This window comes from Cricetulus griseus, chromosome 2 (assembly GCF_003668045.3).
Source record: "Cricetulus griseus strain 17A/GY chromosome 2, alternate assembly CriGri-PICRH-1.0, whole genome shotgun sequence".
In the NCBI taxonomy this organism is placed as follows: domain Eukaryota; kingdom Metazoa; phylum Chordata; class Mammalia; order Rodentia; family Cricetidae; genus Cricetulus; species Cricetulus griseus.
The window spans coordinates 119,608,883-119,630,569 of record NC_048595.1 but is presented as its reverse complement, the minus strand read 5'-3'; the positions used below and the strand labels follow the sequence as shown (position 1 = coordinate 119,630,569).

Sequence of the window (21,687 nt, the reverse complement as noted above, 5' to 3'; positions counted from 1 at the left end):
CTCAAGGGGTGAAAGAGACCTTGCCAAATCCTTCTCTAGGTACTTAAGCTAATACAGATAGCCTATCTGGAAAAAAAAAAAAAAATGTCATGTACCATGAGTTGAGTTTGGATGTACATATGCTTCCTGTGCATCAAGGCTTGTATTGCACCAAGAAACTTATCAAATTGTACCACTTTTAAATATGCTGCCAATAAACTGCCTGGCATCAGCCTCCCAAAGTTTGATCCAGCCTGGCAGACTAAAAAAAAATAAAAAAATTCTTTTTTCATTTTATATACCAATCTCAGTTCCTTCTCTCTTCCCTTCTCCCTTCTCTTCACCTCCCTCCTCCATCCACTCCTCAGAGGGGTTAAGGCCTTCCTTGGAGAGTCAACAAAGTCTGGCATACTAAATTGAGGCAGGACCAACGCACGCACGCACGCACGCACGCACGCACGCACGCACGCACGCACACACCCCGCTCAAGGCTGAGCAAAGTTTTCCTCCATAGGGAATGGTCACCAAAAAGCCAGTTCTTGCACCCAGGATAAGTCCTGGTCCCACTGCCCCCAGTAGATCAAGCCACGTAACTGTCACACACAGAGGGTCTAGTTCAGTCCCATGCAGGTTTCCCATCTGTCAGTCCATAGTCTGTAGCTCCCACTAGCTCGGGTCAGCTGTCTCTGTGGTTTTCCCCATAATGCTCTTAAGCCTCCCTTGTTCATAAGATCCCTCCTCCTTCTCTTCAACTGAACTCCAGGAGCTCAACCCATTTTTTTGTCTCCATCCTTTATACCCAGATGGAGTTCTGTTGAACAAGTTTATTACAGCTCCTAATGAGAACTTGAGTGCAAAAGCAAAGTCACCTGTTATATAGGTTATTCCTTCTAATTTTCTGGGGGATTTGTAGCTAGTTTGAATAAGTTGATGGGTAACTACTACATCACGTTATACCTGTTTTGTTTTTTGTTTTTGCTTTTTTATTTTTTCAAGATAAATTAAGTTTCGGAGACATTAACGTTCCCCTGAGTCAAAATTTGATCACATTTTCTTACAGATTTATAATTTTTTCTACAGAAGTATGTTTATTATGTGATAGTCATACATCATTACAAATTAATTTAAATCTTTTTCTATGCATTATTTTTCTCTGTTGTACAGTATCATAAAAACTCAGGCAGTATATATTCCTCTTATTCTGCTAATTGAAGGCCATAGATAGTTTGACAAAATCAAAATGTGGATGTATTTAGCCTCACAAGCAGAACAGCCATGCTGGTTGGTTACAGTGAGTCTGCAGACAGGAGCTGCATTGTCTTGCCTGGGAATGTGCAGATGCTGAGTGTGCCGTGGTACATCCGTGTCACTGCCCTGGCTTTCCTGATGGCTGCACTGTTATGTCTGCCACCAGAATCGTGGAGAGACGACTTAAAACTACTGACCTTCCATATTGTTTCCTTAAAGGCTTTTCTTGTGACTATAAGGTTGAGGAACATACTACTGCTAAATTGAATACAATGCTAAAGGGGGCCTGTGGTGAAACTACAGGTTTGTGTATGTACAGAATATATAATTACATTTACTGTAAGTGGTTCTTTTATGGGCAGCCTTCAGATTCATGCTTTCTTTGCCTTTTTTTCCCTTCTAATTTGAACTTTCTCACTAAGATTAGACTTGATATTTTATATTTTTTTTTAGACTTGCTATTTTAAAGATACATCATTTTAATCCAGTATTAAGATTATGTTAAAGGCAGAATGTCTCATCTAGCTGCACTCCATCAAGTGTTTCAGCAGCTCCATCCCTGGCTTTCCTTTTCTTTTAGCATGAGTAAGTTTAGGTGGTGTGTGTGTGTGTGTGTGTGTGTGTGTGTGTGTGTGTGTGTGTGTGTTTGTGTGTGTGTGTGTTTGTGCGTGTGCGTGCATTATGTATTATTATAGATATGTAGGTGGGAGCTTAAGAGGGAGAGAGCCATGATGACTGAATAGATCTGGGAATCAGCACTGTTAGCCAGGTGGCCTTTATAATGCCCCCAATACTATAGCTTGAATGTAGAGTGTTATGTTTATCAGGCAAGCACTCTACCAAGTGAGTTACTTCCTCAGCTCTCTCGAGTCATTTTTTAGACCTTTATTGAACTCATAAAAGTAACTTGGAACCTTTAAAAAAAAATGTCTAAGCCGTAAAACAGGTTTTCTGTGTGAAATTATTAGACTTTTATTCTTTCTTTTCCTTCCTTCCTTCCTTCCTTCCCTCCTTTCCTCCTCCTAGCATGGTAGATGGTTTTCTGTTACTCCTAGAATTAATTTCAAAATTGTAATTTCCTGGAAAATTACCTACTATATTTTCCCCACATTTTCAAATGTCATTATGTCATTATTCTCTTAGGGTTATTTAAATTTTCTTTTACTTTCTTAGTGGCTTCTTTTATTTAAGTATGATATTAAACTTCCCTTTATTATATTAAGGTTAGCTAGTTCTTTATTTATCCTATACCTAAAGAATTAGCTTTGGGTTCATGTATTGCTTCTCTCCAGTTTCTGTTACCATTTCCTTTGAAGTTTTTCCTTCTACTTTTATTTGGTTTGGCATCCCTTCTCTAAATTCATAATTTGACTACTTAACCCATTTGTTTTTATTTTTTCAATTTATTTAAATATTTAAGGTGTGGAATTTCTTCTGAACATTGGGAAATATCTTAGATTCTGATACGCAGTATTTTTATTTTCTGTTGAAGTATACCACATAGTGTCTCCTTGACATTTGCTTTTTTAGCAGAGAATTCAGTGTCATTTTCACAGTGTAAAAGCCATTTCATGGTCTGGGAAGATGGATCAGCATGTAAGATCACTGGCTATTCTTGCAGGGCCAACATTGGGTCCCTAGTTCTCATATTGGGGTATTCACAAAGAGCTGTAAACCCAGTCCCCGGGGACCTAATGCTGTCTTCTGGATTCCGTAGGTACCTGAAAAATACACACATACCTTACAAACAGGCACATATAAAATAATAATAAATCTTTTTTAAGGTTGATTTCAGACAGTAGAGTTGGGTTTTGGTGAGTGTGTGTATATGTGTTCATGTGTGTGTACCGTGTGTTGAGTGCATGTATGTTTCTACACAGAGACCCAAAGTTGACTTTGGTATTTTCCTTAATAGTTCCTCCCCCTGTATGTGGAAGCAGTGTCTCTTCCTGAATCCAGAAGTCACCCTCTCAGCTAGTCTAGCTAGCCAGCTTGCTAGAGGATTTCTGTCTACATCTTTCCCACACTAGGATCACAGGCCCCCACACCCGCCCTGGCTTTGTGGAAGGGAAGGTTTCTGGAGGTTCATATTTCTGGTCCGCATGCTTATGTGGCAGGTACTTTACCCATTGAACCATCTCCCCACTGTTGTACCTCTCAGGCAATAGTTTTATATAGTAAAACCTGTGATCAGTATGTAGAAAAAAATGTCTTTTGAAAGATGACAAGCTTCCCTTTACTCTATGTAACAATGTAAGTTACACTTCACAAAATTCTTTTTAATTAGAGGCCCAACTAATTGAAAGCTAATAATTTGTTGACTTAAATATGTATTTATTGTTAGGATATATAGTTTTATTCTATTTTGAAAGTTTTTTGGGGGGGAGATTGGGACTTTCCTAACATAGGAGATGTAAAAATAAAGACCATGAGTGTGTGACTCAGTGATAGAACTCTTCTGTTGCATGTGTGGGCCCCAGGTTCAGAGCTTAGCATCATATATGAATACATGCACACATTCAGGTGTAGAAATATCTACAAGCAGCTGAAGACACAGTCATTATTGGCAGCTACATGTAATGTTCACCATAATTGTGATTAGGGAAATTCTTGATAGATTTTAGTTGACAGTCTGGACTTTAGGGTCCGTGTGTGTGTGTGTGTGTGTGTGTGTGTGTGTGTGTGTGTGTGTGTGTGTGTGTGTGTGTGCACTTTCTCTGGAGAGACTGCAGTGACTAGTCTGATAGCTTCTTATATATTAAGATTTCTTCATAGACAAGACATTTCATGTGATATGATCTTTTTTCCCCTTTTCATATGTTTGTCTTGATAAAGAATGCCAGTTTAGATAGAGGGAGGAGATGGGATGGGGGAACCTCTCACTTTAAGCCTGAAGAGAAGCTGAACTAACTGGGCTACTTGCTTTTGTAGCTGGTAAAAATGCTTGAGATCTGAGAAGGAATCTGAACACAAAGGTGACTCTTACCTATGAAAATTTGGCATTAGAGAGGTTTTGGAGCCTTTTCTTTTCTTTTTTTTTTTTTTTAATTTGTTTTAGAAGCAGGGTCTCTGTAGTCCAGACTGGTCCTACCGCACAATCCTGCCCATTCCTCCAAATGCTGAGATTACAGACATGTCCAGTTACAGAGTTTGTTCCTCTGTGGGATTTTAGAATGGAAAGAGAGAATACACTTAGTGTTTCTAAATGTGCATATGTTAGGAAAATCTCAATCTCACACACAAAAGGAACTTTCAAAACAATAAAACTATACATCTCAACAACCAGTACCTATTTAAGATTCAAGTATCTTGTTTTCAGGGTAGGAACCATGGTGTACCTTGCTATTTGAAAGCCCTTTTATTGAGAATGAGATCTTCATTAACTATCACTAGGTTCTCTTATCTTTGTTTTTCAGAGGATACAAGCTAGCATTCTAAAAGCATTTAACAACCCAACTACGAAGACTGCTGATGATGAAACTAGAAAAAAAGTCAAAGGTATGTTGACTCTGTTAAGTTCTTCCTAGAACAATAGATTAAAGGTTTCTTCCTCCCCACAAAGATTAGGGAACATTGCAGAGTGGGTGGGGGAAAGCATCTGAGAGCCTGGGGAAAGGGTAGTGTTGGAAAACACTTTCCTCTGGACACAGCCCCCTATTCCTCAGTGTTCCATGCCTTAGAGAGAGTGGTGAAGGGACTTGTCTAGGGACAGACCCACACTGGCTCTATTTTCTGCATCTTGGGGCAGCCACGGGTGTGCAGTCACCATTGTTTATTTTAAGGAGGGGCTTCTTTGCTTTAGACTGGGAGACACTTGTCTAAAGAAAGCAGTTTGTTGCTCTGTCTAGTTCCCAATTTGAGTCTACTGCCACTGTACCTACATTGTTCACCTACATTGATGCTTACAGTATCAGTCATTGGTTCAACACTTTTGTGGAGAGGGAATTGAGTTCAATTCGGAAGGCAGCTACACTACCTCCTTTTATCTACACAAAATGCCTATAACCTCTAAAGATGTTGCAGATTGACTGTTTAATAGGCTAATAATAGTAGCAAATCTTGCCTGCTCCAGGTATTTCTACATGTCTGTCAATGTAAGACAAGCCAGTGATTAAGCAAAGCTTGTATAGATAGTGCAGTTTGAGTTTATATCCTGTGACATCCAATTCTTACTCTTAGTTTGTATTCTGCTCTGAAATACCAACGTTAGTATGAAGCCATCATTGTAGAGGACACTGTAAGATATTGTGTTTTATTTCTAACTTTTATTTTTGTAGTGTTATATTGTTTATAGTACATGACTATAATTTATAAATAAGTGCTCTAACATTCTATTGTAGTTACAGGTTTTAGACTTACTTTCTTAGTCAGGTGTAGTGGCACTCACTTGGGAGGCAGAGGCAGGAGGATCTCTGTGAGTTTGAGGTCAGCCTGGTCTACAGAGCGAGTTGCAGGACAGCTAGAGCTACAGAGCAAGGCAGCTGGAAGATGTATGTTCTCCAGTGTGTGCCTTGTTACTCTGTGTTGTGATGCTGCCATCTAGTGCATATTGACAGCAACGGCTCTGGTTTCTTCCCATTTGTGTCAGTTCTCTTTTTAATCCCTTGTTTGATTTTTCTTAATGAAACACTATATTTGTTAGTAGTCACTATAAAATGTCTATTGCTATTAAAGTATGTCTTTCAGTTATTAAGTGCTTTGGATAATACTCTTAATAATTTTCAACACTTTGATGATAGAGACTTGCAAACGATAGAAGTTTGAAAGCAGATGAACACTTTTGTTAATATACTTTCCGCCTCAGGTTTTACTGAGGAAACTTTAAATATCTGTCAGAGCAGAAAGATTAACACAGTGCATCCTTTTGTGTGTGTGTCACCTAACCTAACTACATCCGTAGCACATTGTTTGGTCAGTTTCCTCTAATAACTGGTTATTTTAAAGAGAACCATTAGCACAATTTCCATTGATCTGTGAGTACTTCATAAACAAAATAATTTCAGCTTTTAAGGGTAATCGCCAAGCATATGTGTGTACATGTTCACATGAGTTATTAATTGTCCAGGGTTCCTTAACTGTGCTTCACAACCTTGTTTTTTACATCCCTTCTTTATAGCCATGGTTCCAGAATCTTTAGCCTCAAAAAAATGGTTATTCTCCCTATTCTGTCTACCTTTTCATTAGGTACAGAGGCATCAAGATGATTAATGGGAACAGCAGGGGTGTGATATGAGTTAGTAGTTACTGCTATATTTATTTTACCTCTTAAAAATAGTTTGGGCTGGCGAGATGACTTAGCAAGTAACGGTGTGGAGCTGCCAACACTGATGACATGAGTTCAGTCCCTGGGACCTGCATGATGTTAATTCATATACATCATGGTACTCAACAGTCATAGCTCCTTTATAAAAGTGTAAAGGAGAAAGATGCAACATAGTACAATAAATACAATACTGGATATAATATAGATGCTACACTTTATCCAGATGACTTTTGAATAAATAAATAATGGCATGTAACTGTAAATCAGTGACTGTTTTGTGAATTTTTTAATTAAAAAATGGATGCTTTTTACAGCCTATGGAAAAGAAGGCGTGAAGATGAACTTCATAGATCGGATCTTTATTGGTGAATTAACTAGCACAGTCATGTGTGAAGAATGTGCAAATGTATGTACCTAGAATTCACTTCACAGAATAAACCTCAGTCACATTGTTTTGTTGTATTGTGTTTTATTGCTCAAGTATCACAGAGGTTATTGATAGATAGCTGATAAATTGACAGACTTACTTTAAATAACAATTACTTTTCAATAACAATAACACTTCAGATTTCCAACATTGTTTCATACACAAATGAAACCACTTGGTGTCTCCGAAGTAACTAGTTTTATGTAAGTGAGCTGCTTTTCCTTTATAAAGACTCATCTGCTTGCTCAAGATCAAAGATGTTAAAGCTTATAGCACATGAACCTGTTACTGAAGAAAGTAGAAATATGCTATTATGGCAACAGTCATCACAGTTAACTTTCCTGTAGCGATCAGACAGGTAAAGATCACAACAGCTCAAGTGTTCTGAGTAGAGTGCTTTTCTCCTTTAATCAGCTTGCAGTTCAGTTTTTTTTTTTTTTTTTTTTTTTTTTTTTTTTTTTTTTTTTTTGACTTAAAACAACTGGTGATTATGGCAGCAAAGAGGTTTCCTTCTACATGTAGTCTTGAAATCATTAAAAAAATATGATAGGTGGCTACATAGTAATTTTTGTAAAATATACCTTCCCCTTCTTAAATGTAAGCACATTTTTAAGTTTTTCTAAATAAACTTGTTTGTTTAAATGATTTCATTTTTCCTCTTTACTTACCTGAGAAATTCTGACTTCACTTCTCTTGGCTCCTCGTTTTGCTGTGTATGTGTAGCCCAGGCTGGCTTTGAACTGGAGTTCTCTTGTGTCAGCCTCCCAGGGGATAAGATTACATGTATATGCCACCATTCTGGATAAGCCCATCTTAATGTGATTGGATATATTAGCCTCTAGTTTATATTGAGGTGAGAGAGAAATTTCTGTGAAAATGACTAACTGTCACAGTGCAGTGCCCTAAAATGTGGCACGATAAGATTCTCACATTTGATTTGGGGTTGGTGTGTGTGTGTGTGTGTGTGTGTGTGTGTGTGTGTGTGTGTGTGTGTGTGTGTGGTTGTGTGATGTTCAAAAGGGTATGTGAACTCTTGACTTAATCTTGTTTAGCTTTTCTGCCTTCCCTAGTTTTATAAAATCAAGATAATTATATCTTCTCTTGCCTATGACATTGAAACATAGAATGTGACTATAACTTTTACTAAGGTTTAAAGAACACTGGGAACAGGAATATGGCCAAACATTGTTATCTCTGCTTTTTGCTTTTACTTTCTTTTTCTTTTTTCCTTCCTTCCTTCCTTCCTTCCTTCCTTCCTTCCTTCCTTCCTTCCTTCTTTCTTTCTTTCTTTCTTTCTTTCTTTCTTTCTTTCTGGATTTCTCTGTGTAACAACCCTGGCTGTCCTGGAACTCGATCTGTAGACCAGACTGGCCTCAAACTCATAGAGATCCACCTATCTCTGCCTCTGCCTCCCAAGTGCTGGAACTAAAGGTGTGCATTACCACTGCCCAGCTTTCTGCGTTTTCTTAACACTTCATATTGTGTTTTAACCTGAGATGTTAAGTCACCTGGAAAGTTTGATTTGTTTTGCTCGTTAACAACAGTGTGTTTCTATGTTAGAATTCTAACTGAAGTTCTCAATCTGCTTTTTCTTTTTAAGATCTCCACCATGAAGGATCCCTTCATTGATATTTCACTTCCTATTATAGAAGAAAGGGTAAGGAGAAGTAATCATGGAACTGCTGTGAAGAGTGTGCGTTCATTTATTTAAGCATCTGTTGAGCTTATTGTCTGTGTCTCAGAGTCATACGGTCTACACCCAACTGCGTTTGTATACTGTGTTTGGTTAGTAAGTTTGTGTACATGTGCATAAAGTGAATGTATTTTCTTACTTACTGGAGCTAGATCTGTAAGCCTTGTATATAGTCAGCTCCCAAATAATCATAGGGAGACTTTTTATTAATTATGAAAGCTTGGCCTTAGCTTAAGCTTGTTCCCAACTAGCTCTTAAAACTTAAATTCACCCATTTATATTAATCTAGGCACTGCCACATGTCTCTACCTCTCTACAGCACTGTGTGTCTGACTTCCTCTGAGTCTGGCTGTAAATCTCCTGACTCAGATTTTCTGGAAGTCCTGCCTATCCTCTCCCTGCCTAGCTATTGGAGATTCAGCTCTTTATTAAACCAATCAGAGGGTACCTTAAGCGGGTGAGGCAAATCAGAGACACATCTTTACATTATACAAAAAAGATTATCCCAGCAGTTGTATCTTGAAATTGTTAAGAAAATTACCTTTTTAAAGCTGGTTGGAGAGAAGGCTCAGCAGTTAAGTCACTGGGAGCCTTTCCAAAGGACCTGGATTCAATTACAACCACCCACATGGCTTGTGAACTTATAGCTGTCTTGTCTTAGTTAGGGTTTCTATTCCTGGCAACCCTTATAAAGAAAACATTTAATTGAAGTGGCTAGCTTATGGTTTCAGAGATTCAGCCCATTATCATCATGGTAGGGAGTATGGCAGTGTGCAGGCAGACATGGTGCTTGAGGAATATCTGAGAGTCCTACATCTTGCAGGCAACAGGAAGTTGACTGAGACCCTGGGCAGTGTCCTGAGCATAGGAAACCTCAAAGCCCATACCCACAGTGACACACTTCCTCCAACAAGGCCATATGCATTCCGACAAAGCCACACTTCCTAATAGTGCCACTCCCTATGAGATTTTGGGGGCCAATTACATTCAAATTACCACATTCTTCAACTCTAGTTCCAGTTCCAGGGCATCCATCGCCCTCTTGTGGCCTTTATGGGCAATGCATGCAAGTGGTGCAAACATGGCAACAAAACACCCATACTAATAAAATAATTTAACAAGTATTTTTTTTTAAAAAAGGAAATTAATTATCGTGTTACATTTCTAGTAAGTTACAAACTTTGAGAAGAATTCATTTGCTAAAGATGTTTTATGTTACATGTGGCATAGGTTTCAAAACCTGTACTTCTGGGAAAAATGAATAAATGCAGAGGTTTACAGGAGACAGACCGAGATCATGACAACAGCACTGCTACTCTAGAAAGTACCCATCAACCCAGAGCTGCCAAGAAGCATCCGTCACCTAAAGATAAGGCAAGTGAGATGGGGAGGGGTGTTTTTAATACTTTAATTTTGAAAAATCCCAAGTATGTTGCAAGTCAAAACAGCAGTATCTGATAAACACCCACCCTCCTATTTATCAGCTATACAGCAACCAGATCATGGCTGGTCATGTTTTCACCATCTGTATTCCATTACTTCCTCTTTCCCCAGCCCAGGTTATTCTGAAGGAAATCCCAGATATATTGTGTACTTGAAAGTATATCACTAAAAGTTACATTTTAGGGGCCCCGGATAGATCCCTGTGATAGAGCCCAAATGTTCACCACTCAGAACAACAAAGAAATAAAAATGAAGATGCTCTCTACAAATATTACCAAAGTATCAGTATATACTTGAACTTGTCACTCATTAGTAATGTCAAACATGTTTTAAAGTTTGGATTTATGATCTAAAAAACAGGATCAACAGATTACAGTTGATTAGCACACTTTTAAAATCTCTTTATAATCTACAGATTCCCTTCTTTCAGTGTGGTTACTGAAACAGTGTCATCCTTGTGTTAGTAGTTTCCCATGTTGAACAGTAATTCATTTTGCTGTTGAGTTCTTATGGCTCTGACAGGCTGTTTTCTCTCCATTCCTTCCTCTTCACCGCAATTAGGTCGAGAGGCCAAATTTTAGCTTTTGTTTAATTTTCAGCAAGACAACTTCTAGCCAGGTATGGTCGTGTACATGCCTGTATTTCTAGCACTCAAGAGACCGAAGGAGGATCCCAAGTTGAGCTTCATAGTAATTCAGGCCTGGGCTGAACTACAACAGTAGTAAGATTTGTCTCTGAAACTATAAATAAAACAAAATTGGGGGAGATGGAGCTGGGCAGAGGGAGGGAGAAATACTGATTTTTGAGTGGTGGTATGTATTCCAATCAGATAGGGACATAAAACTTTTGGTGTGTCTCTTTCCATATTACTAGCTATTCAAGCATCTTGTCAATACTTTTTCTAGTGGCATGTCTGGTTGTTAACTATTCTATTAAAATAGAAAATCTGAATTTGTATTTTATCTAAGAATATCTTTTAAATGAAATAATTTGTACTGACTTGGCAAACTAACATGTGAAATTGAAGCTACTCTATTAGAAGTCTTATAAGTGGCAAAACTTCAAAAGATAGAATGTGTGGTTTTCTCTTGTTTTATTTTTATTTTACTAGTTATCTGTCTGTCTGTCTGCCTGAGTCACTGGTTGGTTTTGTTTTTGTTGTTGTTGTTTGTTTTCTTAGACAGAGTCTTGTGTTATAATTCTGTTTAGCCTGAAATTCAGTATTTAGATCAGGCTGTCCTGAAACTTGCTTCAACCTTCCACTTGCTAGTATTACAGTTAAAGCCTGCCTCATTTCTGCGTCATAAGATACTTACAACACGTGCCTTTCCTAACAATGGAGAATAGAAGTCCTTTGATTGGAACCTTGTGGATTGGAAACGATGAAGGCACTTCAGGTTTTGTTGTGCTTTTATAAAGCATTGGCTAGTAAAATATGAGTGTGCAATGCCTTTCTTTTCTTTAGCTTGTGGTGTTTCTTTTGGGTTTTTGTTTGTTTGCTTGTATAGACCAAGCTGGCCTCGAACTCACAGAGATCCTTCTTTCTCTTTGCCTCCCAAGTGCTGGGATTAAAAGTGTGTACCACCACCACTCAGCTACTATTTATCTTTTATTATGTGCTCTTTACCAGACCAAATACATAATGATGGAAATAGATGTCTTATGTCTATTAGAAAGGTTTAAATCTCCCTCATGGCCCTGTTCTACAGAAGTCCTATTCCCTTTCCCACACCTGGCAGCTACTGTTGTTAGTCTCCCAGGTAACAGCTTTAAATTAGAGCCAGTCTATCATCTGTTGATTCTCATTTAGGTAGATTTGGAAATGGATCGCAGAGAAATGTTTACTTAATAACTGTGGGGCAGCTAAATAGGACTTAGTGGCATTTGTTTTCGATAAGGTCACAAGACACTTTTTTTCTGAAACATACTGTCAACTTACAGAATCAACTAAGTCATGACAGAAAGCATGCAAGAAAATCGCCATCTGGAGAAGAGAAGACTGGTGTTCTGCGTCGGAAGAATGAAAACTGTGAAGGGAGCCCGTTTGCCCCCATCAGGAGCACTGAGTCATCGCTGAACGAAAGCCCCACCGACGGCAGCGAGAAAGAAGCCAGCCTTTCTGAAAGCAGTGCCGATGCCGACAGCGAGCCTTCTGAATCCGAGAGCGCTTCCAAGCAAACTGTGCTGTTCCGGGCTGGTTCCGACTCCTGCGGGCGCACAGATCAGCACCTACACCTCTCACTGGCAAGTGAATTGCCACATACCACCGAGACTCACGGAGGCGACGAGGAGATGGCTGAAGCGATTGCCGAACTTCATTTGGGCAGCACTGTCATTGGAAATAGAGATTTTGACAGGGAAAAACAGCCACTGAATATCCCCAATAATTTGTGTTTTTCAGAGGGAAAACACATGAAGTGTCATAGCGCCCAAAATGCTTTTCAGACTCTTTCTCAGAGCTATGTGACTACTTCTAAAGAGTGCTCGGTGCAGTCCTGTCTCTACCAGTTCACGTCCATGGAGTTACTAATGGGCAACAACAAGCTTCTCTGTGAGGACTGTACGGAAAAGAAACAGAAGTGCCAAAGAGAAACCAGCTCTGCAGGTAACTTCAAGCTTGCTTGTTTCTAGGTTACTGATGGATTCTAGGTTACTGTAGGTGTTGAGTGGTTATAGGCGCTTAATGGGGCACTCCAAGGACCTGTGTGCATTGAGCCCCTTGGCACAGGCCTTGTCTTTACTTATCTGTCTCTGCACTCAGGACACTGGCCGGGCAAAGTAGATTCCCAGATGTTGCAGTAACCAAAGAGCAAAAAGAACATGTCTCTGTCTTGTAAACACAAATCTATTTATTCTAATATGAGGGATTTGAAACATTTCTGAAATATCCTGAAAACTTATAGTTGAATCACTAGTGGGATTTGAGATTACTGGTCTTCACAAAATCTCATCAATTTATTCTAAAACCAAGATACATTATTTGATGTTCTTACATATGTTTATGCCATGAATCTAGTGTTTGCTTGAGAAAAGTAGGGACTCTCACCTGATGAATTTTCAGTACATCACTAGTGACTGCATTGTTGCTTAGGATGGAGAGAGGGCTTAGTAGGCAAAGGGTTTGCTGAATAAGCATGAAGACCTGAGTTCTGATCCCCGGCACCTGTGTAAAAGCCAAGTGTAGCGCCATGCCTGAAATCCTAGCACTTGGAAGGAAAAGCCGGTGGATGTCCGTTGTTACATGGTGAGCTCCAGTACAGTCAGGGCTACATGCAGAGACCCTGTCTTTAAAAAAACAAAAACAGTGGTGGTGGTGGTAGCACATGCTTCTAATCCCAACACGTAATTTCAAGGCTAGCCTGGTCTACAGCATGAGTTCCAGGACAGCCAGGGCTACACAGAGAAACCCAGTCTCGAAGGAAGGAAGGAAGGAAGGAAGGAAGGAAGGAAGGAAGGAAGGAAGGAAGGAAGGAAGGAAGAAAGAAAAACAACCTCAAGTTAAAAACAAGGTGGAGAATTGATTGCCATCCACTGTCAGTCACCTTTTGGCCTCCACATGCTTGTGCACAATGTGTATACCCCCAATACATAATCACCACACAGGGAAACATATAAAAATAGTTTCTTAGTATTTTTAAAACATGGTGTAGCTAGGTGTTGTTGCTCATAGCTTTAGTCCCAGTGTTAGTATTCAGGCATCTGTACTGGCCTGTCCTTGGGGTTCTGACAGGATACACCCTCAGCTGCAGCCACTAAGAGCACCACCTGCACATTCACTCTCTTCCCTTTTCAAAGGGCCCTGCCCACCACCCATCCTCCTCTCTTTCTTTCCCTCTGTCTGTTCCCCCTTCCTCTTTTCTCTCTCTCCCCCTTTTTCCTTTCTCCTCTCTCCTGCTATTCCTGTCTTAGGAGGCTGGTATCCCCCTTCCCTTTCCTCATTTTATGATCCCTTTCTCTAATTAAAAAAACAAAACAAAAACTCTTCTTGAACTCTGTCCCATAATGTCTTTCTCTCGAATGCTGCTTTTCTTAAATTACAACACTCAGAACTTGGGGGCAGAGTTGGGTAGATTTCTGAGTTTGAAGCCAGCTTGGTCTACAGAGTAACTTCCAGGACAGCCAGGGCTATGCAGAGAAACACTTATCCAGAAAACACACACACACACACACACACACACACACACACACACACACACACACCATGTGGTGTAATACTATATGTCTATCACATTCTAAGTAATATAGTCAACGGAATTTTATAAGCAAATTTGTTATATTTTATGCAGAAAAGAAAGCAGGAGGAGTTTATACTAATGCCAGGAAGCAACTACTAATATCTGCTGTTCCAGCTATCCTAATTCTTCATCTTAAAAGATTCCATCAGGTAAGAGCCCAGTTACTAACACTGTAGGCAGTTTCGTGATACATTTGCAGACCCCTAGGTCTTATGGGAAATTGCTAAGCATTTCCTTGAGTTAAAAATCTCACCACCATGTGAGTTGTCCTGTGTTGGGAGAAAAAAAAGCTTGTATAACAATAGTGACAGATCTAAGTGGTGGGAACCCAAGTGATGCCTCTGAGAGAAGTACGGTCACAGGTGTGCTTGAATAGAGACTAAGTGTTATTAAGAGGAATTACAAGGAGCAAAAGGCAAAGCCCACACACCTTTTGAGCTGAGATGGTGTTTGGGCTGAGCAGTGTTGATAGGGACCTAGCATGGGAAGGCTTTGAAGGAGGGCAATAAGACTGCTGGGGCTGGCAACCTAGATGCTTTTAGTGTTAAAGAAAAGATGGCTTGGGGCTGGAGAGATGACTCAGAGATTAAGAGCACTGGCTGCTCTTCCAGAGGTCCTGAGTTCAATTCCCAGCAACCACATGGTGGCTCACAACCATCTGTAATGAGATCTGGTGCCCTCTTCTGGCGTGCAGGCAGAATGTTGTATACATAATAAATAAAATCTTTTAAAAAAAAAAGATGGCTTAAAATGATAAGTTAATTACTTATCATTTTATCTTTTATCTTGTTCAGCAGGCTTTTGTTTTTCTTTGTGTTTGGTTTAAACCCAGGTTTTTCTCTATGCTAGGCAGGTGTTCTGACACTGATCTACATTTCTTGCCCTGTTTTCTGTTTTTAAAATTAAAGGCAGTGTTTTGGGAAGTTGCTCAAGCTAGTTGGGAATTTTCTGGGTAGCCTGGGAAGATCTTGAAACTGCAGTCTTCTTGCTCTGGCTCATAGGCAGCTGGATTATAGGTTGTGTCATCAGCCCTGACTTTTTTTTTTTTTTTTTTTTTTTTCTTAAATGACTTTCATTTTATTGAAGAAGAGTATAGACTACCAAGTATTGTAACTTCTTTTGTTGTTGTTGCTGTTTTGATTTTTTTGAGACCGCTATAGCCCAGCTGTCCTGGAACTTGCTCTATAGACCAGGCTGGCTCTAACTCACAGAAATCGACCTGTCTCTGCCTCCCAAGTGCTGGGATCAAAAGCATGTGCCACTGTCATCCAGCCATAACTTCTTTTTTTAAGTTAAGGCTTTTTGTTGTTTGTTTGTTTTGTATTTTAAAATAAAATTATTGAGGACTAGGGAAATCTTTCGGTTGGTAAAGTGGTCACTAAAGGAAGGAAAGGGGGAACGAAGAAGGGGAATGAGGGGAAAAGGAAAAAGTTATGATGTTTATTAGTGATTAAAGCTCATACCTTTAATCCTAGCACTTGGTTAGGGCAGGGGGGGAATCTTTGTCAGTTCAGGGACAGCAAGAGCTACATAGAGAGACCTTGTCTCAAACAACAACAACAAAAGAGATCATGATTCTCCTTATCCAAAGTTAAAGAAACAGGCATTTCATTCTAATGCCTGGTGTTAAATTTATCTCCACAGACTATGAATGAAGAAGGGTGTGTTGGATGCAGAATGTGTTATATTTGGTAATTGCATCTTCTTTAGGAACAACTTAAAAAAAAAACTTTTAAAAAACATGTGTGTACATCAAAGGAAGCATTTATGAATATTTCAGTCCCTTTTTGTTCTTAAGCTGAATGTAACCTCAGCAAAGCTACAGCCTCCTTCCGAGGGCTGGAAATGGCGGAGATGAGTTCCTAAGTAATACCTAACATTTTGTTCTGTAGTATCTCTAAAATCTTGTTTTTGTGTAGTAACTTTAAGGCTATGTATCAGAACCACTTACAACACTTAAAAGCAAACCTCAAACTCCATAGAGATCTTTGTCATAGACATACCAAATAATTGATTTTATAACTATGCAGGCAGCTCTTAAAGTCTGCTAAGAAAAATGTTGATCCCAATAGATAAGTGTGGAGCTCCAGAAAAGGGAATACGAACTCCAGTAAAGTACAAAATAGACCCATCCTTTCCAGCAAATTAAATAGAAAATGAGGGTTTTTTGTTTTTGGTTTTTTTTTTTTTTTTTTTGGTAACTGTGAGATCTTAATCTTTATCTTATTTGTAATCTTTAACAAAGATACAGAATTGTTTGAGGCTAAAGAAACCCCAGATGGGCACTCAAGCCATCAGTGGGAGTCTGCTAGTAGCACTGCCCAGACAGTCAGTCAGTAATGGCTATCAGGTAATGTTTGAAATGAAGCATTTTTTAGCAAAGGTACTTCCCTAATTAACCTCACTCCTAAGAAGCTGCTACACTGAAGTAGATGGAGACCCAGCATAGCCATTCCTTTTTCAGATCAAGCCAGGTGGAAGATTTAGCTAAGCACTTAGTGTCTAGGACATCCAATTTGTATTTTAATGACTAGGGAGAATCATTCTGTTAAAAGAAAAACAAATAATGTTATATATTTTCTAGGAGTCATCCCCTAGAAAGGCCTTTGCAGAAGGCTTTCTGTTGGGGAGAGTTTCTCAGCTGTCTCAGAGTGGCTAGGGAGTGTGAATAACCTCAGTGCTGATATTAGACGCTTATAGAGGTCACCTGATGAAAAAGGAGGCAAAGAGACTGACTGTAGGTTGAATAATTATTCCTGGATATGATCTCATAATTTCATATTAGCTATTCTGTGAATCCTTTTTATCGTGGTCATCTGGAGACTGGAAATGGTTCAGGGCTCAGTTGATACAGTGCCCCCCATGTAAGCATAAGCACCCGCGTTTGGTCTCTAGAATCCATGTTTAAAAGAAAAGAAAAGAAAAGAAAAGAAAAAAGAAAAAAAACTTGGCATGCTGGTATGTTCTTTAAATGTCACCTGCGAGAAGGCAGAGGCAGGCTGATCAGCCAGCATAGCCTAATTGGTGAGTTCTAGTCCAGTAAGAGACCCTGTCTCAAAAAGCAAAGTGATGGCCAGGTGGCAGTGGTACACACACCTTTAGTCCCAGCACTGGACGGCAGCTGCAGGCAGATCTCTGAGTTCAAGGCTAGCCTGGCCTACAGAGCAAGTTTCTGGAGAGGCTCCAAATCACTCAGAGAAACCCTGTCTGGAAAAGCCAAAAACAGAGAGAGAGAGAGAGAGAGAGAGAGAGAGAGAGAGAGAGAGGGGAGGGAGGGAGGGAGGGAGGGAGGGAGGGAGGGAGAGAAAGGGAGAGAGACCTCAAAAACAAAAAATCAAAATGATGACACCTGGGGAAATGACATCTAAGGAATGATATCAGAAGTTGTCCTCTGGCCTCCACATGTATCCCCAATACATGTACACATGCCTGTACACATGAACAAGAGCACACACATACACACATACAGATGACCTGGGTTAACATTAGTTACTTAGCTGGTATTGACTAAAAAATTTTTTTTCTTTAAAGAGAACTCAGAGAATAAAATGTGACAGATACATAGTGAAATTGTTTGCTTTCTATACAGTGAGGACACCAGGGATGTCAGGAGACCCCTGCATGAAAGGTGGCCCCTATTAACTTTTGTTTGTGCACACATTCAGCTTTAAGTATCTTCTCATTCCTTCGGACTCCACTTGCTGGCTTGTCTGACCTAGTGAACTCAGGGAGGCTGGAGCAGTTGGCTGATGGTTGTGGGCAGTTGGCTAGGTTGTGTGCTGATGGTGTAAATCAACAAACAATTGAGGGCAGGGTTTAAATGAATCCACCAGACCCAAGATAAGTGATAACTAGGTATTTTATTAAGGAAGCACTTAAAGAGTAAATAACCACCTCAATCTTCCTGCTCCAGAAGATTCAGTCTCTGCCCTTTGGATGCTCTCACTTTGTGACCCAAGACTGCATGAGACAACCCCTCCTCTACCTTATAAGGGGTCACAACTGAATCTGAAACCACTCCCAAAGGGTGTGGCCACCACCACAAGTTCACTGGCAAGGCAAAAAGCCACTACAACTCTGCCACCACTGCCCAGCAGTATGACTGTTATTAATCATGTTTTTTTTTTTTTAAATATCTATGAGAATAGTAACTTTTAGAATTCTTTTGGTTTTAATTAACATAGTACTTAAAACTTAAGTTTGTTTTACTAAAAAAAATTATTTTGTCTTTTTAAGGCTGGCTTGAGTCTTCGTAAAGTGAACAGACATGTAGACTTTCCACTTATCCTTGACTTAGCACCATTCTGTGCCGCTGCTTGTAAGGTATGATATATGAAGACATGTAATTAACTTGCAAGTAAGATGCTTAAATGCCTACTGCTTGTTGTTTATTAGAACGTGCTTTTGTTTTGTTTAAATAAGCTTCTCTTCTTCAATAAGTAATTGTGACATATTAATACATCAAATATGACTTTAGTTCTTTGGAATAAAGATGAATAAGGCATTGGGCATGGATCACAAACATCAAAGCTACCTGTTTCTTTTTTTTTGTTTGTTTCGTTTGGTTTTTCGAAGTAGGGTTTCTCTGCATTGCTTTGGAGACTGTCCTGGAACTCGCTCTTGGGAACAGGGTGGCCTCGAACCCACAGAGATCTGCCTGCCTCTGCCTCCCGAGTGCTGGGATTAAAGGTGTGCACCACCAACACCCGGGGCTATCTGTTTCTTATTAGCAGATGATATGATGTCTCTGTGCCCTCCTGTTCCTCTGAGTGAGCCAAATAGGGAGCTTTGTTTTAGCGTCTGTGAGGTTCTGTGTCTTTTGCAAATAAACACAGTAATGTGTTTTGTTTTGTTTTGTTTTTTTCCGAGACAGTGTTTCTCTGTGTAGCTTCGGAGCCTATCCTGGAATTCACTCTATAGACCAGGCTGGCCTCAAACTCACAGATGTCCATCTGAGATCTTACCCAGACAGGTCTTGAACTCATGAGCCCTCTACCTCAGCCTTCCATGTGCTGGGGTTACAGGCTTATACTGTCCTAAACACCATTCTTCTGTAGATTGCTTTTTTTTTTTTTTTTTTTTTTGTGGCAATTGGACCCAAGACATCCCACATGCACTGAGCTATATGTTCCTAGCCCTCTCTCCCACTTTAACACAACCACAGTGTCATTTAATATCTTTCATACATCAGTCTTTATATTATATTCCTGTTGTCTTGTGTGATTTATGTATACTAATTCATTTTAAAAATAAATACAATAGTTAAAATAAAATGGTTTACAAGTAAATCAGTGATGCCTTTAATACTATTTTTATGTTAAGGTTTCTCTTTTTTAATTATTTATTAAGCTATAAATTTTCCCCACTCCTCCCCTTCCACCCTACCTCCTGCCCCCCATGTTCCCAATTTACTGAGGAGATTTTGTCTTTTTCCCTTTCCTAGGCAGATCCGTGTATGTCTCTCTTAGTGTCCTCTTTGTTACTTAGGTTATCTGGGGTTGTGGCCTGTAGGCTAGTTTTCCCTTGCTTTATATCTAATATTCACTTATGAGTGAGTACATCACCCAGAATAACTTTCTAGTTCCATCCATTTGCCTGCAAATTTCAAGATGTCATTATTTTTTTAACTCTGAGTAGTACTCCATTGTGTAAATGTACCACATTTGTCTTATCCATTCTTTGATTGAGGGGCATCTAGGTTGTTCTGGCTGTTACGAATAATGCTTCTATGAACATAGTTGAACAGATGTCCTTGTGGTGTGAGTGTGCATCCTTTGGGTATATGCCCAAAAGTGGCATTGCTGGGTCTTGAGGTAGGTTAATTCCCAATTTTCTGAGGAACTGCCATATTGATTTTCAAAGCAGCTGTACAAGTTTGCATTCCCATCAGCTAGGTAGGAGTGTTGCCCTTATTCCACATCCTCTCCAACATAAACTGTCATCAGAGTTTTTCATCTTAGCCATTCTGACAGGTGCAAGATAGGGATCTCAGAATTATTTTGATTTGCATTTCCCTAATGATTAAGGATGTTGAGCATTTTCTTAAGTGTCTTTCAGCCATTTGAAATTCCTCTGTTGAGAGTTCTCTGTTTACATCTGAACCCCATTTTTTAATTGGATTATTTGGTAGTTGGATGTCTAGTTTCTTGAGTTTTTTTGTATATTTTGGAGATCAGTCTTCTGTCAGATGTGGGGTTGGTGATGATTTGTACCTACAGCCCATTCTGTAGGCTGTGGTTTTGTCTTGTTAACTGTGTCCTTTGCTTTACAGAAGCTTCTCAGTTTCAGGAGGTCCCATTTATTGATTGTTGCTCTCAGTATCTGTGCTATTGATGTTATCTTTAGGAAATGGTTTCCTATGCCAGTGTGTTCTAAGCAACTTCCCACTTTCTCTTCTATGAGATTCAGTGTGGATGGATTTATATTGAGGTCTTTGATCCATTTGCACTTAAGTTTTGTGCATGGTGATAGATATGGATCTATCTGCAATCTTCTACATGTCAGCATCCACTTATGCCAGCACCATTTGTTAAAGATGCTTTCTTTTTTTCTGTTTTTTAATTTTAGCTTCTTTGTCAAAAATCAGGTGTTCATAGATGTGTGAATTGATAGCAAGGTCTTCAATTTGATTCCAATGGTCCATCTGTTTGTCTTTATGCCAACACCAAGCTGTTTTCATTACTGTAAGTCTTTCTTTGAAGTCAGGGATGGTGATTCCTCCAGAAGTTCCTTTATTGCACAGGATTGTTTGGCTATCCTGGGTTGTTTTTTTTTTTTTTTTTTTTCCCCATATGAAGTTGAGTATTGTTATTTCAAGGTCTGTGAAGAACTGTGTTGGGATTTTGTTGGGGATTGCATTGAATCTGTAGATTGCTTTTGGCAAGATTGCCATTTTTACTATATTGATCCTACCTATCCAAGAGCATGGGAAATCTTTCCATTTTCTGATGTCTTTTTTAATTTCTTTCTTTAAAGATTTAAAATTCTTGTTGTGCAGGTCTTTCACTTGTTTGGTTAGTGTTACCCAAGATATTTTATGTTATTTGTGGCTATTGTAAAGGGTGATGTTTCTCTGATTTCTTTCTCATTCCATTTATCATCTATATGTAGGAGGGCTACTGATTTTTTTTTTTTTTTTTTTTTAGTTAATCTTGTATCCTGATACATTGCTGAAGGTGTTTATCACCTGTAGGAGTTCCCTGGTAGAATGTTTGGGGTCACTTATGTATACCGTTATATCATCAGCAAATAGCGAGAGTTTGACTTCTCCATTTCCAATTTGTATCTCCTTGATCTCTTGTTCTCTTATTGCTCTAGCTAGTACTTCAAGTACTATATTGAATAGATATGGAGAGAGTGAACCGCCTTATGTTGTTCCTGATTTCAGTGGAATTGCTTT

The 21,687-nt window shown here is 39.3% G+C and overlaps 1 protein-coding gene across 5 annotated transcripts in view; it reads left to right on the top strand.

Moving 5' to 3' along the window:
• The window catches only part of Usp45 (ubiquitin specific peptidase 45), a 72,766-nt gene that overhangs the window by 48,429 nt on the left and 2,650 nt on the right, over positions 1-21,687 (top strand). For all 5 annotated transcript variants that reach the window (XM_027403458.2, XM_027403459.2, XM_027403457.2 and 2 more), the window contains 7 exons: positions 4,644-4,725; positions 6,805-6,896; positions 8,518-8,574; positions 9,841-9,984; positions 11,995-12,658; positions 14,340-14,437; positions 18,525-18,611. In XM_027403458.2, the coding sequence (XP_027259259.1) occupies positions 4,644-4,725; positions 6,805-6,896; positions 8,518-8,574; positions 9,841-9,984; positions 11,995-12,658; positions 14,340-14,437; positions 18,525-18,611 (1,224 nt within the window). The remainder of the gene's footprint in view (positions 1-4,643; positions 4,726-6,804; positions 6,897-8,517; positions 8,575-9,840; positions 9,985-11,994; positions 12,659-14,339; positions 14,438-18,524; positions 18,612-21,687) is intronic.